The 19,101-nt window shown below is 46.5% G+C and overlaps 1 protein-coding gene across 1 annotated transcript in view; it reads right to left on the reverse strand.

The window, feature by feature from the left end:
• LOC126547188 (luciferin 4-monooxygenase-like) overlaps window positions 1-19,101 on the reverse strand; it is a 73,867-nt gene that overhangs the window by 18,434 nt on the left and 36,332 nt on the right. Inside the window, exons 6-8 of the mRNA XM_050195079.3 lie at window positions 7,023-7,194; window positions 6,006-6,177; window positions 1,904-2,004 (exon numbers count right to left, since the gene is read on the reverse strand). Of these exons, the coding sequence (XP_050051036.2) occupies window positions 1,904-2,004; window positions 6,006-6,177; window positions 7,023-7,194 (445 nt within the window). The remainder of the gene's footprint in view (window positions 1-1,903; window positions 2,005-6,005; window positions 6,178-7,022; window positions 7,195-19,101) is intronic.

A 19,101-nucleotide genomic window follows, 5' to 3' on the forward strand; every position in this document is an offset into this window, starting at 1 on the left:
GGTTTTATGTAGGAAATCATGTTTTTTGTTATGCATAACACAGCTGGACATACGTGGTCAGCATACAACGTTCATATGAGCCACTTGGTGGGTGCCTTCAAACAGCGTTTGTCCACAAAAGTATTCGGCAAAGTAGCAGCCACGGTCAGGAAAGTCTGGCAGGGTTCGCAAAAGAGTGATTCGCTTTAAAAGAACGAAAGTGCATCGTCTGCCTTCTTGCGATTGTTCTATTGCGCGTTCCGACGCGAGTCGTCAAAATAGAGCGGCTCATTCTTAGTATTTGATATATTACAGGTATAGTAAAATTGAGAACTAAATAAACTTAATAACCCATGTGACCGGTCGACATAATTCCTTATTTAAATGTTGTGTGGAACTCATGCTTATAGCGCTAACAAGCGTAGTACAGAAAGGGAAAATGTAGAGTGAGTTAAGTGTTGAGTATGGTGTAAGTTTCTGTGTTTGCATTCCCTTCTGACTTCTTAACTGTGCTTTATGATGCACCGACACGCCCAGACAGCTTCCGTATTGCAGCCAAGCTGTCCATGGCCATGATCCGGAAAAAAATGTGTCCGAGATGTTGACAAAAACAAATCATGTGGACCGATCCTGGTGCTCAATGGCACATACCTCTGTGGGCTCGGGGACCTGTAACGCGCCCTTGAATACTCATAAATCATTCGAGCGATTCCCTAATGAGCATTACTGTTGAGCTATATTTTGTTGCGTCAGTGGCGTTGCGTTAGCCAGTGTTCACTGCACTATGTAAACCAGGGCCCACATTCACAAAGCTTCCCTTACGCAAGTGCCGTCGGTCGTATATGACATTCCGGCAGCGTCCGTCTATCACGAGAGCGTTATCATGAGTGGTGGGAGCCCGATGGCCAACCAATGAGAAAATGGTCCTACGCGAGATAACTTTTGCGAATACGGGACTTGGTTCGCTCGTAAGATACAGTGCTCACTGCTTACGACGATGATGACAAAGAAGAAGGATGCACAACGATGAAGGCAAGTTCAACGTTCTCGTGGTTATTAACAAAGTCCAAACAGGTCATTCAGAAGTGTCGTCAGCCTTCCAGAGCATGGCTAAAGTCACGATCGAATCCAATTGAAACTTCAGAAAAACGTGCAACGAAGAGGCTTGTGTGTGGGCTTCTCCTGCGTGAGCAGCACAGGTGCCAAGAAAGGTCTTTAAATGATTTAAAATCAGCGATAAGCCCTCATCGAGCCTTTACGTCTCCGTTGCCCTCTCCCACTGAGCAGAGTAGCAGGCTAGAGTCGGCTAGCTCAGGTCCACCTCTCTGTCTTCCATCAAATAAATTCTCTGCCTCTTTACGACGATGTTCAACACCTCTGCGATTGAAGCTATCCATTAATTTTATTTAGTTGTAACTGTAGTAACCTTGGCATCACTGCACTGATAAACATGCACACCAACGCTTACCGGTATGATGCGCTAACAACGGCATTATAACGTCACTGCAAGCAAACAACTGAACCAGGTGATCTATTATTACACTCGTTAAGCATTCGCCAAACATTCAGCTCTTGCTTTTTCTTATTTATCTTGCAGCTGACAATATCTGAAGAAAGAAAACGCCGTCCGCTATTTATTGTCTCAAGGAAGCAAATAAAACATGCATGGCCACAAATTTCTACACCGGAAGGTTGTGTGACAATGATAACGTGCGCGCCGATAAAAATCCGTATCATTAATAACATGACTGTATCGTAAGTGTGATGTACGTTAAATAGACCTACAACTGGTTAGACAATTACGTACGTTTCTGTGCTCGTAACAACTCAATGGACAGATTAGGTTATTTTATTCCTTGAGGTGACTTACTTAATATCATGACTACAATGAATGTATCTAATACTCGCTTTTTTTTCAACGCACCTTTACTTCGGTCAGTGGCATTGGATATCCAACAGTCTCCGACGAGATATGGTGCAAAGGCGTTATGCTGACCATGCCGCTCATCTCTGTCATTCCGTACACTGCGCGACCAAGAACAACAAAACAGGGCTCACGTTCATTCCAGGACGTGCAAACAGCGTAAATACGTCACGAAGTAGACATGCACATGGCGTCGAGGAGAGTATTTCGCTTTCCATACTGGGCGTTACGGTTTTTGAGCGCCGCTGAGACTTGTGGCATAAACGTGTACTGGAGGTTTTGGAAGTTGCCCTGTACCTATACTTACAAGGAACCACTATTTCAGCTGTCAACCATACTTCCGCGTGTGCAGCGGCATTTTCCACGCTTATTGAGGGCGATATGCATTTAAACATCTCTGTTAACTACCAGATTTAGAGGGTCTGTTTCCTTTCCTAACTACTGACTACCCCCCCCCTGTGTACTGGTTGTTAAGTGGTATCGGTTTTAAGCGTTTTCCAAGTGCCCCCCCCCCGATGGGCTGATAATCTTCTGGGAGCTTTCTTGCCTGCCTGTGGAAGTAGCCACACCACCTCTTAATAAGAAGGAGCTTTTGCCACTGTTTGGGCGGATTTTCCTAACTGACAGTGGTCTAGCAATGTCGTTAATGACTGTGTTGAGCAGGGTTCGGGAAATATGCTAACGCGTAGCATGAGCAGCCTGCGAAGTTCCAGCACTTTAAAGGAAACCTTTTTCTTTCTCTCTCTCGTCTCCTCTATCTCTGTCAGATTCTTTATTTCAGATCAGGAGTGGGCGCTACAATTCTAACAAATCATAAATTAGACAAGTGAATTCCCCTTTCTCATACGCTGGCTGTTGTGATTACAGAAATTACATTGAAAGGCTGACGCCCTCTACACAAAATTATGTACTGCATTCATTATGAACAAAAGCCAACTCGCCAAACTTGCCGTACTACTGCACAAAGCAACATCAGCCGAACTTCTTAACTTGTTTATGATATTGAAAGCAATAATCGGACCTATATTACCAGCACGGTTTACAGCTATACGTTTTATAAAGGCTAATATTGTCGTTCCAATGCATGCGAGTCGGTCAGTAGCTCTTAGCATCAATAAGTATCCCGCCGTTATTTGCTTAAAATTAGTTGTAATTAACACACTCAACACCGTTGTGCGTCGTTTCCTTTGTTTCAGTCCTCCATGGCCTTTCAAAGACACACTTGCACAAGGACGCACACAATTTCATATATTAACATTAAAGCCTACACGGGCTAATTCTTCTTTTTTTTTCTTTTTTTCTTTTTTTTTTTTTTTTTGCTGGAGAGATGAGCACGTTCACAGGTACATTCGCGAACAAGCAAACAAAGAGGGCGTCGCATTATTGCATTTCACGAGCCGAGCATTGCATGCGGTGCGTATGCTGCGACGCGCCCGATTCAACGTACCTGCAATAACTAGAGGAGAGGAGAGGAGAATAAAGAACGAGAAGACCTGCGCCAGCGAAAGGCGTTGAAGACTTCAACGCAAGACATCTCGCCGACGCAGTTTTTCCTTTACTTGGCTCTCATCCTCTCTCTCGTCTTCCATCTCCTTGGTCATAGCAAATGTAGTCGCGCAGGCCCAGGTGCAGACCCAAGTGCTGTATCGTGACATTACATGTTCGATTCACCAGAATTACCTAGATAACTCTTTAACTAACATCCTAGCATGGTGCCAGGAATGAGGTATGGTTCTAAATAAAGACAAAACGAACTTCCGTCGCGTATCACGCAAAAAAGTTTGTTTCGATCACGGGTGTCACCTTGGACAATCACCCTTACATGAAGTATCCAGTTGTAGGCCCAAACAATGAAACGTTCCTTTCCTTCGACCGTTTCCTAACCTTACGTGAGGCCTCCTTACAGCGAAGGATCGATGAGGAAGCAAGCGTACTGTTAAAGCTCCCTTCGCCCGTCCTCAGGTAAGGAACGGTTGCCGAATGCCTGGTTTCGAGAGGATCTCTTAAAAGATTTACGCGAACACCACTATTCAGTAGAAATATGTTGTGTCGTCGCATAATGTTTAAGTTGAAGTGCTATTATAGAGACGCGTGCATGCTTTCTTCTAGTTTTATTTACTAAACGTAAAAAAGTACAACAGTATAGCGCAAAACTTGATGGCTCCAGTAACGCTGCCACGCCGGCGTCATGCAACGCATAGCAACGCCTAGGAACGCCGCTCATGCCGAAGTGCGGCTGATACGAACATGCCCTGCAAGACGCACCGTGCTTGCGCTTCTCCACAGGCCGGTGACAGCGCGCATGCGCAAACAAACGTTACGTAGCTAAGCAGTGAGGTGAAGCGCTCGTTCAGGGCCAGGAGCGGCGTAAGGACGCATTAAGGTAGCTTCGGACCTACTTTACGCTGAGGAAGCACCAAGGAAGCCTTCACTGAGGGCCCCTCAGTAAGGAAGCTTTCAGAGTGGCATAAGGTGGCCTCACCGGAATGAAGGCTTCCGTACTGAGGTAAGGAAGATTTCATTGTTTGGGCCCTTAGATACCTAGGTGTAACAATAACTAACAATCTCTCCTGGAATTCACATGTTGAAAATATCTGCTCATCCGTCATTCGCAAACTATGTCTTTTACGGAATAATCTTTCGAAAGCCACCGCTCAGGTTAAACTACTGGCTTATAATTCATTAATCAGGCCTAAGCTCGAGTGTGCATGCGTAGTGTGGGATCCATATACTATAACCAATATTAAAAAACTTGAACAAATTCGAAGTAAAGCCGTAAGGTTTATTTATTCAAAATTCTCACCGTTAGATTCACCGTCTGAGCTAGTGATAAATAACAGTATCCAACTCCTTGAAACAAGAAAAAATATGCGTCGAGAATATCTTTAAAAAATTGGCGCTTGATCCTGCACCCTATGTATCGTTTCTAACCACACGCCGCACGCGTCACTATCAACCCGGTTCACTAACCCCTTACTTTGCTCGCACTGACACATTCAAATTTTCCTTTTTTCCCGCGTAGTTCACGCAAAGCGCGTGATGGTTGGCCAGTAACTCAAACGCATGCTATCTTTCTTTTTACCCCCATTCGTGCTCATTCAGCCTTTGAAACAAACCCCTCCAGGGGCGATTTTCTTGATGTTCAATGCCGTAACGCACCCCTGAGTGCCATGTATAAACGGTAAAAAAAAAAAGACATTGAATGTACAAAGGTGACGTAAAGCCCCCTTGAGATCGCAGTGCAAGATTAATGTCGTAGCAAAGGCAAACAAAGAAACGGCTCTGTGCTTCTCCAGTAAGGCTATGGCACAATAAAATTAAATTATGGGGTTCTACGTGCCAAAACCACTTTCTGATTATGAGGCACGCCGTAGTGGAGGACTCCGGAAATTTCGACCACCTGGTGTTCTTTAACGTGCACCTAAATCTAAGTACACGGGTGTTTTCGCATTTAGCCCCCATCGAAATGCGACCGCCGTGGCCGGGATTCGATCCCGCGACCTTGTGCTCAGCAGCCTAACACCATAGCCACTGAGCAACGTGCTGCCAATCACGCCTGTGCCGCCAATCACGCGTGGTCTCTTGTACCGGGAGGCGAAGTAGGCATAACGAAACGGCTGCAACGGTGGCTTTGCTGCGAATGAGGACAACTGCGCCCTCATTTCCAAGTCTCACGTCAGCAGCTGCCACTTTGCGTTGACGGCTTTTATTCTGCTCACTTGATAAATGTGTGCGGGATGGGCTCTTAGGGCGGCTCACGTAAGGACCAGCCCCGTCAGGCTGGGTGAATCCGCCTGCACATGGTAAGCTGACTCCGCATGGTCCTTGGCAAGCTGCAACTGAGTGCAGCTTGCCATCGGTTGTGAACTGTTCGACTGCGTTGCACTGACTGACCCGCCACGACAAGAGCTGTAGTAAAAAACGCAGGAAACCAGTCACCTTTTGTCACGGTTGCGCACGTGGGTGTGCGACGGCTGTGTGCGCACAACGAAAACTAACCAACGTGGAACAATCATTACGGTGGCAGCCGCTCGGTGCAAGCTACGTGGGAAATGTGCCTGTGATGGTAAGCAAACGCCAGTTTTTCACTCAACGACCGCACCGTGGAAGAGAGTCTCGAGGTTGAATATGTGAAGCAGGTCCTGGACGACAACATCCGGCGTAACGCTCCCGCCGATGCCGAGGGTACGCACGCTCGACACGTTGGTGCGCTTCACAAGTGGCGACTGGGTCACGATTACGGCGAACGTCGGCAGCAGCGGAAGGAACGTAGCCTGCGAACGCACCGAGTTTAGACAGCGGCTTTAGTGTTTGGCTTTTGTTCAGTCTGCATAGAAATAAACGACACTTTCTGCCCCCTCCCCTTAACTTTACTTCTTCTGGTTCACGAAGCTACAGCGAATAAACTTAAGGCTGTACGCTAATGTTACGAATAAAACCTGCGCATATTTACGGGAGAAACACTAGCATGTGGCAACAAGAGCATCTTTTTAACACACACATGACATATGGCTAGCTTTCCTTAAATATACTGGTGCTGAATTGTCAAAGTTTTTCATAAGTTCGTTTTTCTTTTCTTTCGCCTTTGGCTGGTCGTTTTCGCTAATAATATGTACAGCGTAAGAATTAGCTGCAATTTTCTTTCATGAACAAATCTAGTGAAAGTACTTTTTGTGATACGGGCCCTTAGCTGTACAAATAAACTCCGCAAGTGGCATTGCTAATCTCTAAAATGTGGTTTTCTCCATTTTATGCAGCAGAGACGAAGACGAGTGGTTGCATGGTCATCGGCACAAGCTGTAATGTTTACCGTGTACGCGTCGACTGGCTCCGTAATCCCAAAACTGCTCTTAGCTGAGAGCGTTTCCTTATTGGCTGGCCTTCAGCAACCGCCACATAAAATAGTGATTTCTGTGATAGCAAGGTGATAATTTCAGAGATGGCCAATCGCTAGCGCCACTTACATCGGATAAATTTTGCGAATACGGGACCAATTGACTGGGAGTGAACATAGTTGCAATATTTTTACCGCTGTTCACAATACGCAAGCCGGAGAGCCTCGGATTGTTCGAGAGCGCCGAGAAAACCAGAGAGTCACACTGGATCACGCATCACTCACCTGGTACCTTTGGACGGAGGCGAGAAGCAACTCGACGCGGAATCCCGGAAGAAGCACCACAGTAGCACCCTCTGCCAGCGCTATCAGCGTGAAAAACACGCCCGAGAGGTGCGTGCAAGGCATCCACTGAGCGAGCACGTCCGTGTAATGCAGGATCTGCTCGCCGTCGGCCCTGTGCCACCAGAAGCAGCGCCAGCGTTTGCCTTCTGTCCCGCGTCCCCAATCATCGACCGCAACAAGGATAAGTGCTGGGAGAGTTGGTGTACTTGATGTACTGAGGCAAAAACCGGCAATAAAAGAAGCATACGCAAGACACAAGGAATACACAGGAGGAATGCTCGACATCACAACCGAACGTTATTGAAATTACAACACCCGCAAGGTCTCATCTAGCGCGTGCGCCACCACGAGGCAATGCTACAACCATCACGTGCTACATCATTCACCGCACATGCGTATACCGCACTCACGGTTCATGATCGGACTTGTACATGTTACAGAAAGTAACCGATTACAATTAATTCATTCAAAAATGTAAGGCATTACAGCGACCAATTACTGCCCCCACGAAAGTAATTGAGGAATTATTAAGGGTACTCGATTGCTTATACGTTACTTTTCTCGCGGTTTTGTTAACATTGTACAAGTACAGTAAATAGAACGAGCTAGCACGGCTCTTACAACGTGTCCTCTGCAACGCTTCACACGTTGTTCATCTTCACTATAGCAATTACTATTAAAAAGAATTTAGGTCACCATCCCTCCTTTTCTTGTGAACACATGAGCAGCGATAGTAAAACCTCGCTAGATATGCGCGCTGTAGTGAAGGGCGCTGTTGTGAACACCTTGGTGACTCGATGCAACGACGCTCGCGTTCAGATCCTCTATAAAGCGCAGCGCTTCATTTTTTGCTAGTGCTCGGAAAAGGCGCTCCCGGTGCAGAGCCAACGAAAAGCTGAAAAAATTGTCCCTAGCTGATTTAATGGCTTCAACATCCAAAGGGGGCATCAATGCCGCGCCATGGCAACGCCGGTTCAATAGGTCGGTCAACATCTGGTCGAGCGTTAACACGAGGAAACAAATATACTGAACGTCCGCGTTGGCCCTTCGGAACGTGCACATTTGCAAGGTTGCTGCGTGGCACGACCGCGGGCGTTCTACAGCATTTCCTGTCAAATCAAAGGAAGGAAGGAAAAAGTAGAGAAGGAAAGGCAGGGAGGTTAACCAGTTTAGCGTAACCGGCTTGCTACCCTACACATGGGAGAGGGATGGGGGCGATGAAAGATGGGGAAGGGGAGAGAGAGAGAGAGCACATAGCACAGCACACAAACATCGTCCGGTAGAGTCTATCAATCTGGCATTGTACGTGATAACACTGTCAGAGCCGCTTGTCCAATCCCGTCTCTTTCAAAAACTGAAGTAGTCCCTTCGTCGCCTTCACCTGCGATGTCTTCTGTCGGCGGCATGTGAAAATCGTGTCGAGGGACAATGGTCTAGTGTCAAGGTGCGCGAGAACGGATGCCAGGGACTGTCGCTGAACATTATATTCAGGACAGTCGCACAGAATGTGTTGCAGCGTCTCCTCGCAAAGACAGGCATTGCAGAGAGCGTTGTCGGCCATTCCAATGCGGAATGAGTAAGATTTCGTGAAAGCCACCCCTAACCATAAGCGATAAAGCAGAGTCGCCTCGCTTCGGCGGAGTCCAGTTGGCATATAGAGATGCATCAAAGAGGGCAGGTGGTATTGACGGTTGCTCTGGTTGGTCTGGCTGTTTGGTGTGCACCATGAAGAGAGCGTCATCTCCTGTGCAAGCACTCGAAGTCTGCTAGCTGCGTCGGATCGTGAAAGCGGTATGGCCTCTTCTTGTGCGTCTTTAAGAGCTGCCCGAGCGGCATTATCGGCGTCTTCGTTTCCAGTGACGCCGCAGTGACTTGGCAGCCACTGAAACGTCACGTGGTGTCCTTTCTCCTGTGATGTATGGAGTAGGCATCTAATATCGAATACGAGCTGTTCGAATGGCCCGCGACGCAGAGCTGATAGTACAGATTGTAGGGCGGCCTTTGAGTCGCTGAAGATGGACCATTGTCGAGGTGGCTCCCGACTGACGAAACGGAGTGCAGCGCGAAGAGCAGCTAGTTCAGCAGATGTCGATGTTGTCGGGTGGTCAGTCCTAAAGCTGATGGTAATAGCTTTTGCTGGGACAACCACAGCACCGGACGAACACTGGATGTTTGTGGAACCATCAGTATAAATGTGTTCACTGTCCGCGTACCTCTCGTGCAGAAGAAGCAGAGACAGTTGTTTGAGGACAGGCGACGACAGTTCAGACTTTTTTCCGATTCCTGGTACACTGAGATGTACTGTGGGGCTGATAAGACACCAAGGGGGTATCGATGGTTTAGATGCAGCGGTGAAGCCCGAGGGAAGTTTGTCGTTGTACTTGTTGATAGTTTTAGAGAATGATGATTGGTGCCTGTCTGAAGGTAGTGCTGCAAGGTGGTGATAGGGGGCACGTGCAAAATGTCTGATGTGCGTTCTCAGGGCTTCCACCGTAATGTGAGTTCGCATTGGATGGTCCCGAGCAATCGCAAGAGTCGCCTCTGTTGACGTACATCTGGGCAAACCAAGGCAGACTCTGAGTGCTTGAGCTTGTACTGCCTGCAGAACACGAATATTTGTCTTGCAGGTGTTGTTCAGTACAGGTAGACTGTATCTTAAAAAACCGAGAAAGAGAGCTCTGTAGAGTTTAAGCATTGCGTCTACTGACATCCCCCACGTCTTCCCTGTCAAGTATTTGAACAACTGGGAAGTAGCTGTCAGGCGACGTTTCATGTAGGCCACGTGTGGGCTCCAACAGAGGTCTCGGTCAATAATGACGCCAAGGAATCTGTGGTTTCGGACATAGGAAATGGTCCGCCCATTGATTGAGATGACATAAGGCGTCATCGGTTTCCGAGTAAATGCGACTAGTGCGCATTTTTCAGGTGAAATGCTGAGACCCTGTTTACACAAGTAGTTCGCTGTCAAAGTGGCCGCTCTTTGAAGTCGCGCACGTATCTGAGGACGTGTGACTGCCGAAGTCCAGACACAGATGTCGTCAGCGTATGTTGAAATCTTGATGGTAGTTGGCAAGCATTCAGCAAGTCCAACAAGAGCGAGGTTGAATAGCGTCGGGCTGAGAGCACCGCCTTGAGGAACGCCCCTGCTGGTATAGCGTCGCGTAGTTGGGCCATCGTCAGTTAACACATAGAATGATCTTGCAGACAGGTAACTTGCAATCCACAAAAAGACTCGACCACCTAGCCAGGCCAACCGTCGCAAGAGCGTCGAGAATGGCCTCATGTAATACGTTATCGTATGCCCCTTTCACATCTAAGAATAAAGCTGCAGATAAACGCTTACGGGACCTTTCGTGCTGGACATATGAAACAAGATCAACTACACTGTCGATGGAAGAGCGGTCACGTCGGAAACCAGCCATGGAAAGCGGATAAATCTTGTAAAATTCAAGGTACCATTCCAGGCGGCCAAGGATCATCCGTTCCATTATCTTTCCTACACAGCTGGCCAGTGCTATTGGGCGGTAAGAGGTGAGTTCTAATGGGGATTTGCCCTGCTTTAAGAATGGCACCAGGCGGCTTACTTTCCATTCGTCAGGAACATTTCCCTCCTGCCATGAGGAGCTTGTCTCGTCAATAAAGTAATTAGTTACGTCTAATTGGTTACTGGGTAAACAATACCGGGCGTCGCCGGGTATAAAAAAAGGTATTCGATCAATTATTAAAGCTACCAAATAATTTAAGTAATTACCAGTAATTTTACATGTAATTCGTTGCGTGCAAGTCTGCTCTAGATACGCACACTCCTTTTCAGTTAAGGCGAGCGACGGTACACCGATGCACATGTATGTGGTACAGTGCTCGGCGATTGAAAGCGATACTCGGAGTGCGGGGCAGCCGGCGCTTCTTGCGCCTCCGCTGAGCGAACCAAGCTGACTTATTGTGGTATACGATGAAAGTGAGAGAGCCTCTGTAATGCATTCTGATTGCATTTGGTCGTCTATCGATCACCCAGCGCTCTCCGGGGGCCGGACAGGCGCCGGCCGCCATCCGGATCGCGTTTCAATCGCTCAGCACAGCCTACATCCGCCCTCGGCGTACTGAAGCCGCTTCTACCTTTGACGAACACTTTTCGGCCTATATATGACCGTCAAAGGCAAATAACGCCGTAAAGCGGTGAACTCACTTGATTGCTTCCTAGAGGACGGCGGTGTACACGACATTATTGCACATGCCGCGCTGCCGCGTGATGCAGACTGTTGTGCATTAGATAAAAAGTCACCGTGACACTGCGCCCAGCACTTGGTGACGGCATGCGACTCGTCTAGGCTCACAGAGCTGCTGTTGCCTTTTGCCTCCTCTTAGTCCTTGTGGCCTGCCCAGGTGACGTATTCTTAGACGATCGTTTTGGGCGATGCTATACACCCCTTTCGCATGACGCAGTACACGGCGCGTTGTATGATTCTAACGGTTTGGTCAACGAGCCAATCAGCGTCCTCCGAAAGCGATATCTCCGAAAGTGACCATTCGAGAATATGCCTCGAGTTCTCACTTCATGTATAAGTTGCTGCTAAGTTAGACTTTGTAAAGAACTATTTCTACATTACGCACAATATCTACTTCCGATCCCCTTATTTACCCTCTTTTTGCACCAGCCTTAGAGACCATTGCCGCGCCAAGCCAGCCTCTTTGACCATTTCAAGGCGAGGCCTGCTGCCGGTTTGGCGGTAGGAACCTTGTGAATACGCCAGGAGATCCCTCTTTTGCATAAAATATTCATTCATTTCTTTGCGTCTTCAATATTCACTGATTTGAAAAATGTCATTGGCACATTTCTTCTTTTTTTATCGCCTTTCGTACGACAAGCAATATGTGACAAATTATAGATATTTGAACAGCTCGTTTATGGTATTATTGTCCGGTCTTGCGTCCGTGATGGGCCACATAAATATGCTACTACATATGTAGTCGCCAAATTATGAACACGTGGTTATTTGTGTCATATTATTCTCCATATTGGTTTTGAATTGCAGGTTGTTCATTTTGCAGTGCGCTTGTCTTACCCTCTATCAATGCTCCTTTCCCACTCTCTTATCACCCTTTATTTTCTTCCTAACCTTCCTCGTCTTCATTACACGTTCATGTATTTACCTATAAGCTGTTTTCAGGTTCTTACTGCTGTAGGGGTCCCAGGACAACATCATACTCGCCGGTTTAGTCTTTTTGGATGAAATTTTTGGTTTAGTCTTCGCATTTCACCCACGTGAAATGCGAAGGTTGTGGGTTCGGTTCCCACGTGTGGCAAGTTGTTTTTTCATCCACTTTAATTTACATTAATTTATCGTTTCTTTATTTCATTTATTAGGCACAAGTAATTTCCCCTATGTTGTCCTTGGAGTCAGTGTTTGTTGGCTTCTTATGATATGACTATATATATATATATATATATATATATATGCTTTAATTCCTACGTTTCGGCCGGGGCCCGGCCTTCGTGAGCGAATACATGAAACGGTAAAGTGTTCTTAAATACGTATATAGAACAGCTAGGGCCCCCCATATAAGCTCTTATCCTCTGTCAAGATACATTGTTGCAGTAAGAAGCTTGCACTCGTGATGAATCAATAGTACATGTCAAAGGCGAAAAAAAAAAAGATGCGCAACGGGATCTTTGTAACACTTTGGTAGAGCAACACTATATTATCACGTAGTAGTGACAGTGGCAGTAGTGACGTAGTAGTGACAGTGACAGTAATACAGCGGTAAAACTGCGAATGACGAAACTAAATCTTTATTGGGCGAACTTGTGCCCACAGAAAAGGCTAGACTTAAAACACAGCGATAGCGGCGTACATAGTCGGCGATCGTCGAAATATGATCAGCGGGTTAAGCGCATCGGCGTTTATACATCAGTCATCGAAGGTTCCAGAGTACTCACTGCCCGCGTGTCTTCCCGAAAGTTCTACACGGTTCGTGTCGGACATGCACTCAGATTACACAAGCTTCGGTGACAACAGTAACCATCGATAACATTCGAGAAACTTAAGATACATGTGGGCGCATCCCGCGCTGAGAGATACCATTAAAAAAATTATGGGGTTTTACGTGCCAAAACCACTTTCTGATTATGAGGCACGCCGTAGTGGAGGACTCCGGAAATTTTGACCACCTGGGGTTCTTTAACGTGCACCTAAATCTAAGCACACGGGTGTTTTCGCATTTCGCCCCCATGGAAATGCGGCCGCCGTGGCCGGGATTCGATCCCGCGACCTTGTGCTCAGCAGCCCAACACCATAGCCACTGAGCAACCACGGCGGGTGAGCGATACCATTTGTTAGACTGCGAGAAGCGGTCACCCAATAAAGATAAACAAGTACACGTGTCAATATACAGCAAGAACAAGGTTTACCAAAAAAAAAAAAAAAATATGAGACGTCGTTAAATATAGAACAAATGTACGACGAGTGGTTGTAACAGGTTCGTAGAGCAACACTATATACAACAAAAACATGGTTTACAGAAAAGTTTACACGTGGTTAGAAAAAGAGAGAGAGAGAAACAACCATGACAGGTAAGACAGATTTTTGCTGCATGCATGTAGTTCGAATCCGCAACGCCTTTTCTCTCTCTCTCTTTATATATATATACACACGCCTCGGATCGCTTTGCCGCTGGTATACCCTGTCGGCACTGACGCCACGCTAACAGTGGAAGTTGCACTTTTGTAAACAAGTACATAGTTTCCCCTTTGACTTCTGCAACACGTGCAACACGTTCCTTTTTCGTATGCTTTACCACAAAGCTTGACGCGGAGAGCTCCTGCCAAGGGGAGCGGAGCGAGACGGCGCGCAGCGCGAGTGGGAGGGGGCCTTAGAACGCGCACCTATAAAGCGAGACGTAAGAAGGAAGAAGAAGCATGTGCTTGCTGCGGTAAAGCTATGGAAACGATGGAGCATGTTTTATTAGAATGTGAAGACGTCTGCCCAGCGGTCGATTTAGGCACCGTTGGCCTCCTTGAAGCCCTTGGGTTCAGCGGGAGCAGTGGAAAAGTAAACATGTCCGCAATAGAGATTAGTAAGAGGCGATTGGAGGACTGGGGGAAGAAAAGTAGGGAAACGACAAAAAACGGGCACGTACAAAAGCAAAGTTGGCAATAGGGGATCAGGAAATTTGGTTGTGGGAGTTCGTAGTGCTTTTTTTTTCTTTTTTTTTACCTAGGTAGTACATTAGGCAGTATAATAACAAGAGCATGGTGGCGCAACCCACCGCCCCGTTCCAAAGGGGACACTCATAACATCCATCCATCCATTCATCCATCCATCCATCCATCCATCCATCCATCCATCCATCCAGGGGGGTTAGGTAGATGCCACTGTAGCGGCCGCAGACCACGAAACAATGGTGCGTTCTTTTACTTAATATGTTAATGGCAGGTTGACTTATTGTAAAATATTCATCGGAGGTTATACAGAAGTTCATGTGCATAACTGGGTGGAGCATACTCAGAGCGGGCCCAGGTAGCACGTACTGTAAAGATCGCGTCCCTTGCGGATCACCCGATTGCAATTGCAATAAAAAAAAAGGCTGCAAAAAGCGTCAGTGAAAGTGAACTTTGTCGTCGACAGATCTAGTTTTCAATCGCACATTGTGAACCATTACATTCAAGTGTTGCCAATATATTCTGAAGCATCTCACTGAAGTGAAACAAAAAAGTCGCTCAAATTCTCGCTATAACTGTGAAGTGGATTTTAAGAACGTAGGTGTTTTGAAACGCTCTAATATGAACTAAAGTGAAGTAAATGATTTACTTAGACGTTTCTCGTCAGTTTATAATGTGCGGGCAGCTGATGGAAAGCAGTGTATTTACCGGCAGGGTGTAGAGGGCGTTAGCTTTACTATATATACATTACTGTATTTACTATAGGGTGGGCGAATATTCGAAGCTAGGAATACGAATAGTTGGTGTGTAATATTTTATTCATATCAAAAAATCAACTATTCCGTATTCTCCAATATCAAGACTAACCAAGTATTTCGCAACAACCGACTGTTAAAATCGGGTTACAGTTCTTCAGCTGCTGAACAAAGTATCACAAAATATAATTATTAGAAGTGAAACAACGACAAAGTTTTTGAAGCAATGCAGAAAGAAAACCGGTAACGCAAAGCTTTGCTTTCGGTTTTGCGGTGGAAGGGTGGCGCTCGTTAACACCCCTTGAGTTAGGTCTTGCACACATGCATAAATACCCAAGAATGTACGGGCGTGGGAAACTGCCGCCGCCGTAGCAGAATTTGTAGTACAACGCTCGCGTAATGCGGAGGTTTGCGAGTCCGGCTTTCACCGTCATCCCCAAGTTGTTTTTTCCTCCATTTCCCTTTACCTTCTCATTTTTACACCTCCACTTAAAAACTACAAATAATTTCCCCTATGCCTTCTTTTGCGTTTCTGCATTATATGTGGTGGTATTATATGGTTCTGATTAACAAATGTGTGCGAGCGTTATTACAAAAACGGTGCCCTTACATAACCGCGCCCCCGTATTCCCCGTCTTTTCGCCCAGTACATGGCAACCGGCTATTTTTGCTTCTGGCCTGCCCCTTAGTCCTCGCCGTGGTTGCTCAGTGGCTATGGTGTTGGGCTGCTCAGCACGAGGTCGCGGGATCGAATCCCGGCCTCGACGGCCGCATTTCGATGGGGCCAAAATGCGAAAACTCCCGTGTACCTAGATTAAGGTGCACGTAGAAGAACCCCAGGTGGTCGAAATTTCCGGAGCCCTCCACTACGGGGTTCCTCATAATCAGAAAGTGGCTTTGGCACGTAAAACCTCATAATTTAATTTTTGCCCCTTAGTCTTTCTTGCAGTCTAGTCATGTAGCAGTTTTGTCCTTCATGTTACAACCAGTGATGTTTTCCTTGTAACAGACCCTTAATTGTGTCTAGGGAACACAAATAACTCATAGCCCTTTGTTTTCCTTTTCCATAAGTTCTGGTATATTTCAACAAATATTTAATTACCGTTTTTGGAATGTTGGTCAAACAGCAGCCTGCCATTCTTGGAAAGCTTGTTTCCCACCAGGCTCTAAGGGTGTAAAGAGGCTATTAGTGCAGTTTTTTTCGTGGCAGTTGTAGTGACCTTGTCTTTAAATTGATCCTAATCGTCCGTGATAGTTGACTGTGAAGTCCGTGAAGTGTGTTCCTAATTATACCGAAATAATAGTCTTGCTATGAATATGTGCGTCTGCGTTTGACTTACCATATTCCATTTGATATTCGATACTTACTATTCGTGTTTGATTCGTATTCTAAAAAGTCGATATTCGATTGCCTAGCTATAATATTTACATAACAGATTATGACAGTTTACAATTTTCATTACCTTCAGATTAGAAGGTTACAAATAGAGCATGATTCAAAAGAACATAAGCAACATAGTTTACCAAGCATGCAAATGCACTTAGTCTACATATTATCCCTACATTTTTTGAGCTACTCGACGTTCGTGGTAGCAGAACCAGATTTTGCGGAACGCGCTTGGCCGAATGCATGTTGTTGACACGGTGATGACAATTACCCGAGCTTCATACATGTCAAATACCACATTTTCGCTATTGATTACTTGAAAGCCGACGTAAAGTACTGATTGGTCAGAAAGCCGTAAGAAACGGAAGCGATTTGTTCAGTCGCGGGTGAACAAGCTCAGCCTTTCGGATATTTACGGCTTTTTTGTTCAGTTGATACGCCTTATTCACCTGCTGTGTTCCAAATCTGAACACAATGTGTATTTCATTTGGTGTTCCTCAGGCACGTACCAAGGAGGGGGGGGGGGCTGAAATTAAGCGGCATATTTCCCCCCCCCCCTCGCCTTGTTGAGTAATTAAGCGATCTGCTAAGGTAAAGAGCCAAGGCAAGAGCCAAACATGAAGGAAAAACGAAAATTAACAAATTTAACCGTTGTTTGTGAAAATATTTATGGATCAACATCTTTTTATTATAAGAAGGAAGTAGAGAAAACGCCGCCAGAAGGGGAGAATAATTCCGTGTGTTTTGAAAGACGCTTCTACAGTTATTTATCAGTCTACGTCAGGCGGCTCGCCTGACGTTGCCACTTCTCTGCTGTGCTAATGTGGGTGTTTTTTCTAACCTTTTTAGGTGGTTTAGGCGTCTTTATGGCGAATGGTGGGCATTATTCACATTTCTGCTAGTAAAGGTACCTCCTCCCCCCTCATCTGCATAGAAAAGCGGGCAATACGTACTTGAGAAATCGTGCCTGACGTGGGCGCCATTCTGCGGGAAAACTTGGCATCAAGTGTTGTTCTGTTGGATTTGTCAGTGTACAGCCGACAGTGCCCGCTTTCACAAGTGTGTGTTTGTGGAGGGGGTGGGGAGGGGCATCCCGCCAACCACACACACACACGCACCAGTAGATACGCCTATGACAAGCATGGTGTCCCGCACTCACAGGCAAATATAAACACGTATCACTCGATGACCACAAGCACTCGCTGTCACAACGTTGGCGTGATGAAAAGCGCTGGCAGCGAGAAGCCAACGCTTCGTGCTGCCTCTAGTTTCACCGCGACAACGCCTCTCACGGCCAAATAAGTGAAAGCAGTCTTGAAAGTTCTGGGAACCTCAATTGCACTATTGAGGTTCCTAGTATGACAGACTAAGTAACCCGAATCGATGCCTAAGTAAAGTCTTGGTAGACAACTGCACATGTGTAGAGGTGGGGAAGTTTACCAGCTAGAACCGAGTGAACCTCGTGTGCTATATACATGCCGGTGATGAGTGCCCCGAAGAACCAATGTGGCCGAGAGTCCGTGTGCAGCTGTTGGAGAGGTCAGACCCCCTTCAAGCGGCTTTCTGTAGACTCGAGTGGCCTTGGGAGGAACTCCGGGCGCCGTATTCCCGGCTTTCAGCGGGGGGGGGGGGGGGGGGTGCACAAGTAGCCTACGTTACCCCCCCATTTCTGCCAGTGCGGAGGGAAAGTTCGCCCCCTTGCCCCCACTCCTGGTACATACGCCTATGGTTAATAAGTGATTATCATATAAAAGTTTTATTGTGTATATCTAATTGAAGTAAAAAGCAACTCGAATGCGCATTTTTTAAACCTTGAATCCACTATTTTTTCTCACGACGCGTTATACCGGTTCCACAGCGGAGGCCAGCTAGGAGTTGGTATAAGGCTGCGCCGGTGAAAGCTGACGGCGTGATGCAGCAACGCAGCCTGCGTGAGGGCCATCACTACGAATTTGTTTCAAAACGTAAGCATTAATGATTAAAAAATAAAAGTTACCTTGCGTATACCTAACCGGAATATACAACTTACTTGCGCGGTTTAGACTGTAAGGTGACTAGACTATATGCCTTTTTTTTCGTTATGAAAAAAAAAAAAGATCACACGACGGTTACGAGTGTTTAACAGGAATGTTTAAGCGATAGCTGGTTAACGTGACGCGACGGCAACCGGCAGCGCCACCAGCGACTCACGAAGGGAAAGGCGAAGCTTGACAGCGCCGCGGCAAAACTTCCGCGATACTGCGGGCTCATTCGGAGGGGTTCCTCCACCCGTTATTCTGATGATGATGATTTATTGGCATTTCCTTTGAAACGGGGCGGTGAGAAATATTCACCTAGCTTGCTTGAGCTAATCAGGTATGCTAGAGATGCTTTTCAGTCCAGCATTTTGCCTACATTTCCTTAAATTTTTTTAATCTTCCCTAAACACTTCTACATCTGCCTTGTACCGTTATATATGCCTCTAAAGGATCCTGTCCCATCAACCTCTTCCCTGCTTTTTTTTCCAGCCAGTCCTTTAAACGTCTCTTGCTTGTCACGACTGCTGACTGGTTAATGCTTCCATCCACTTTAAATCCCGACGTTTCTGGAAGGTGTACGTTACCTACGGTTCTAGCTGGATGAACACCTTCGCATCCCTTTAGAATGTGCGGAGTTCTCTCTGGATATTTGCTGCAGCAGACACACGCGCCATCCTGTTGCGAATATTTGCTCGTATAG

The sequence above is a fragment of the Dermacentor andersoni genome, chromosome 1, assembly GCF_023375885.2.
Source record: "Dermacentor andersoni chromosome 1, qqDerAnde1_hic_scaffold, whole genome shotgun sequence".
NCBI lineage: Eukaryota > Metazoa > Arthropoda > Arachnida > Ixodida > Ixodidae > Dermacentor > Dermacentor andersoni.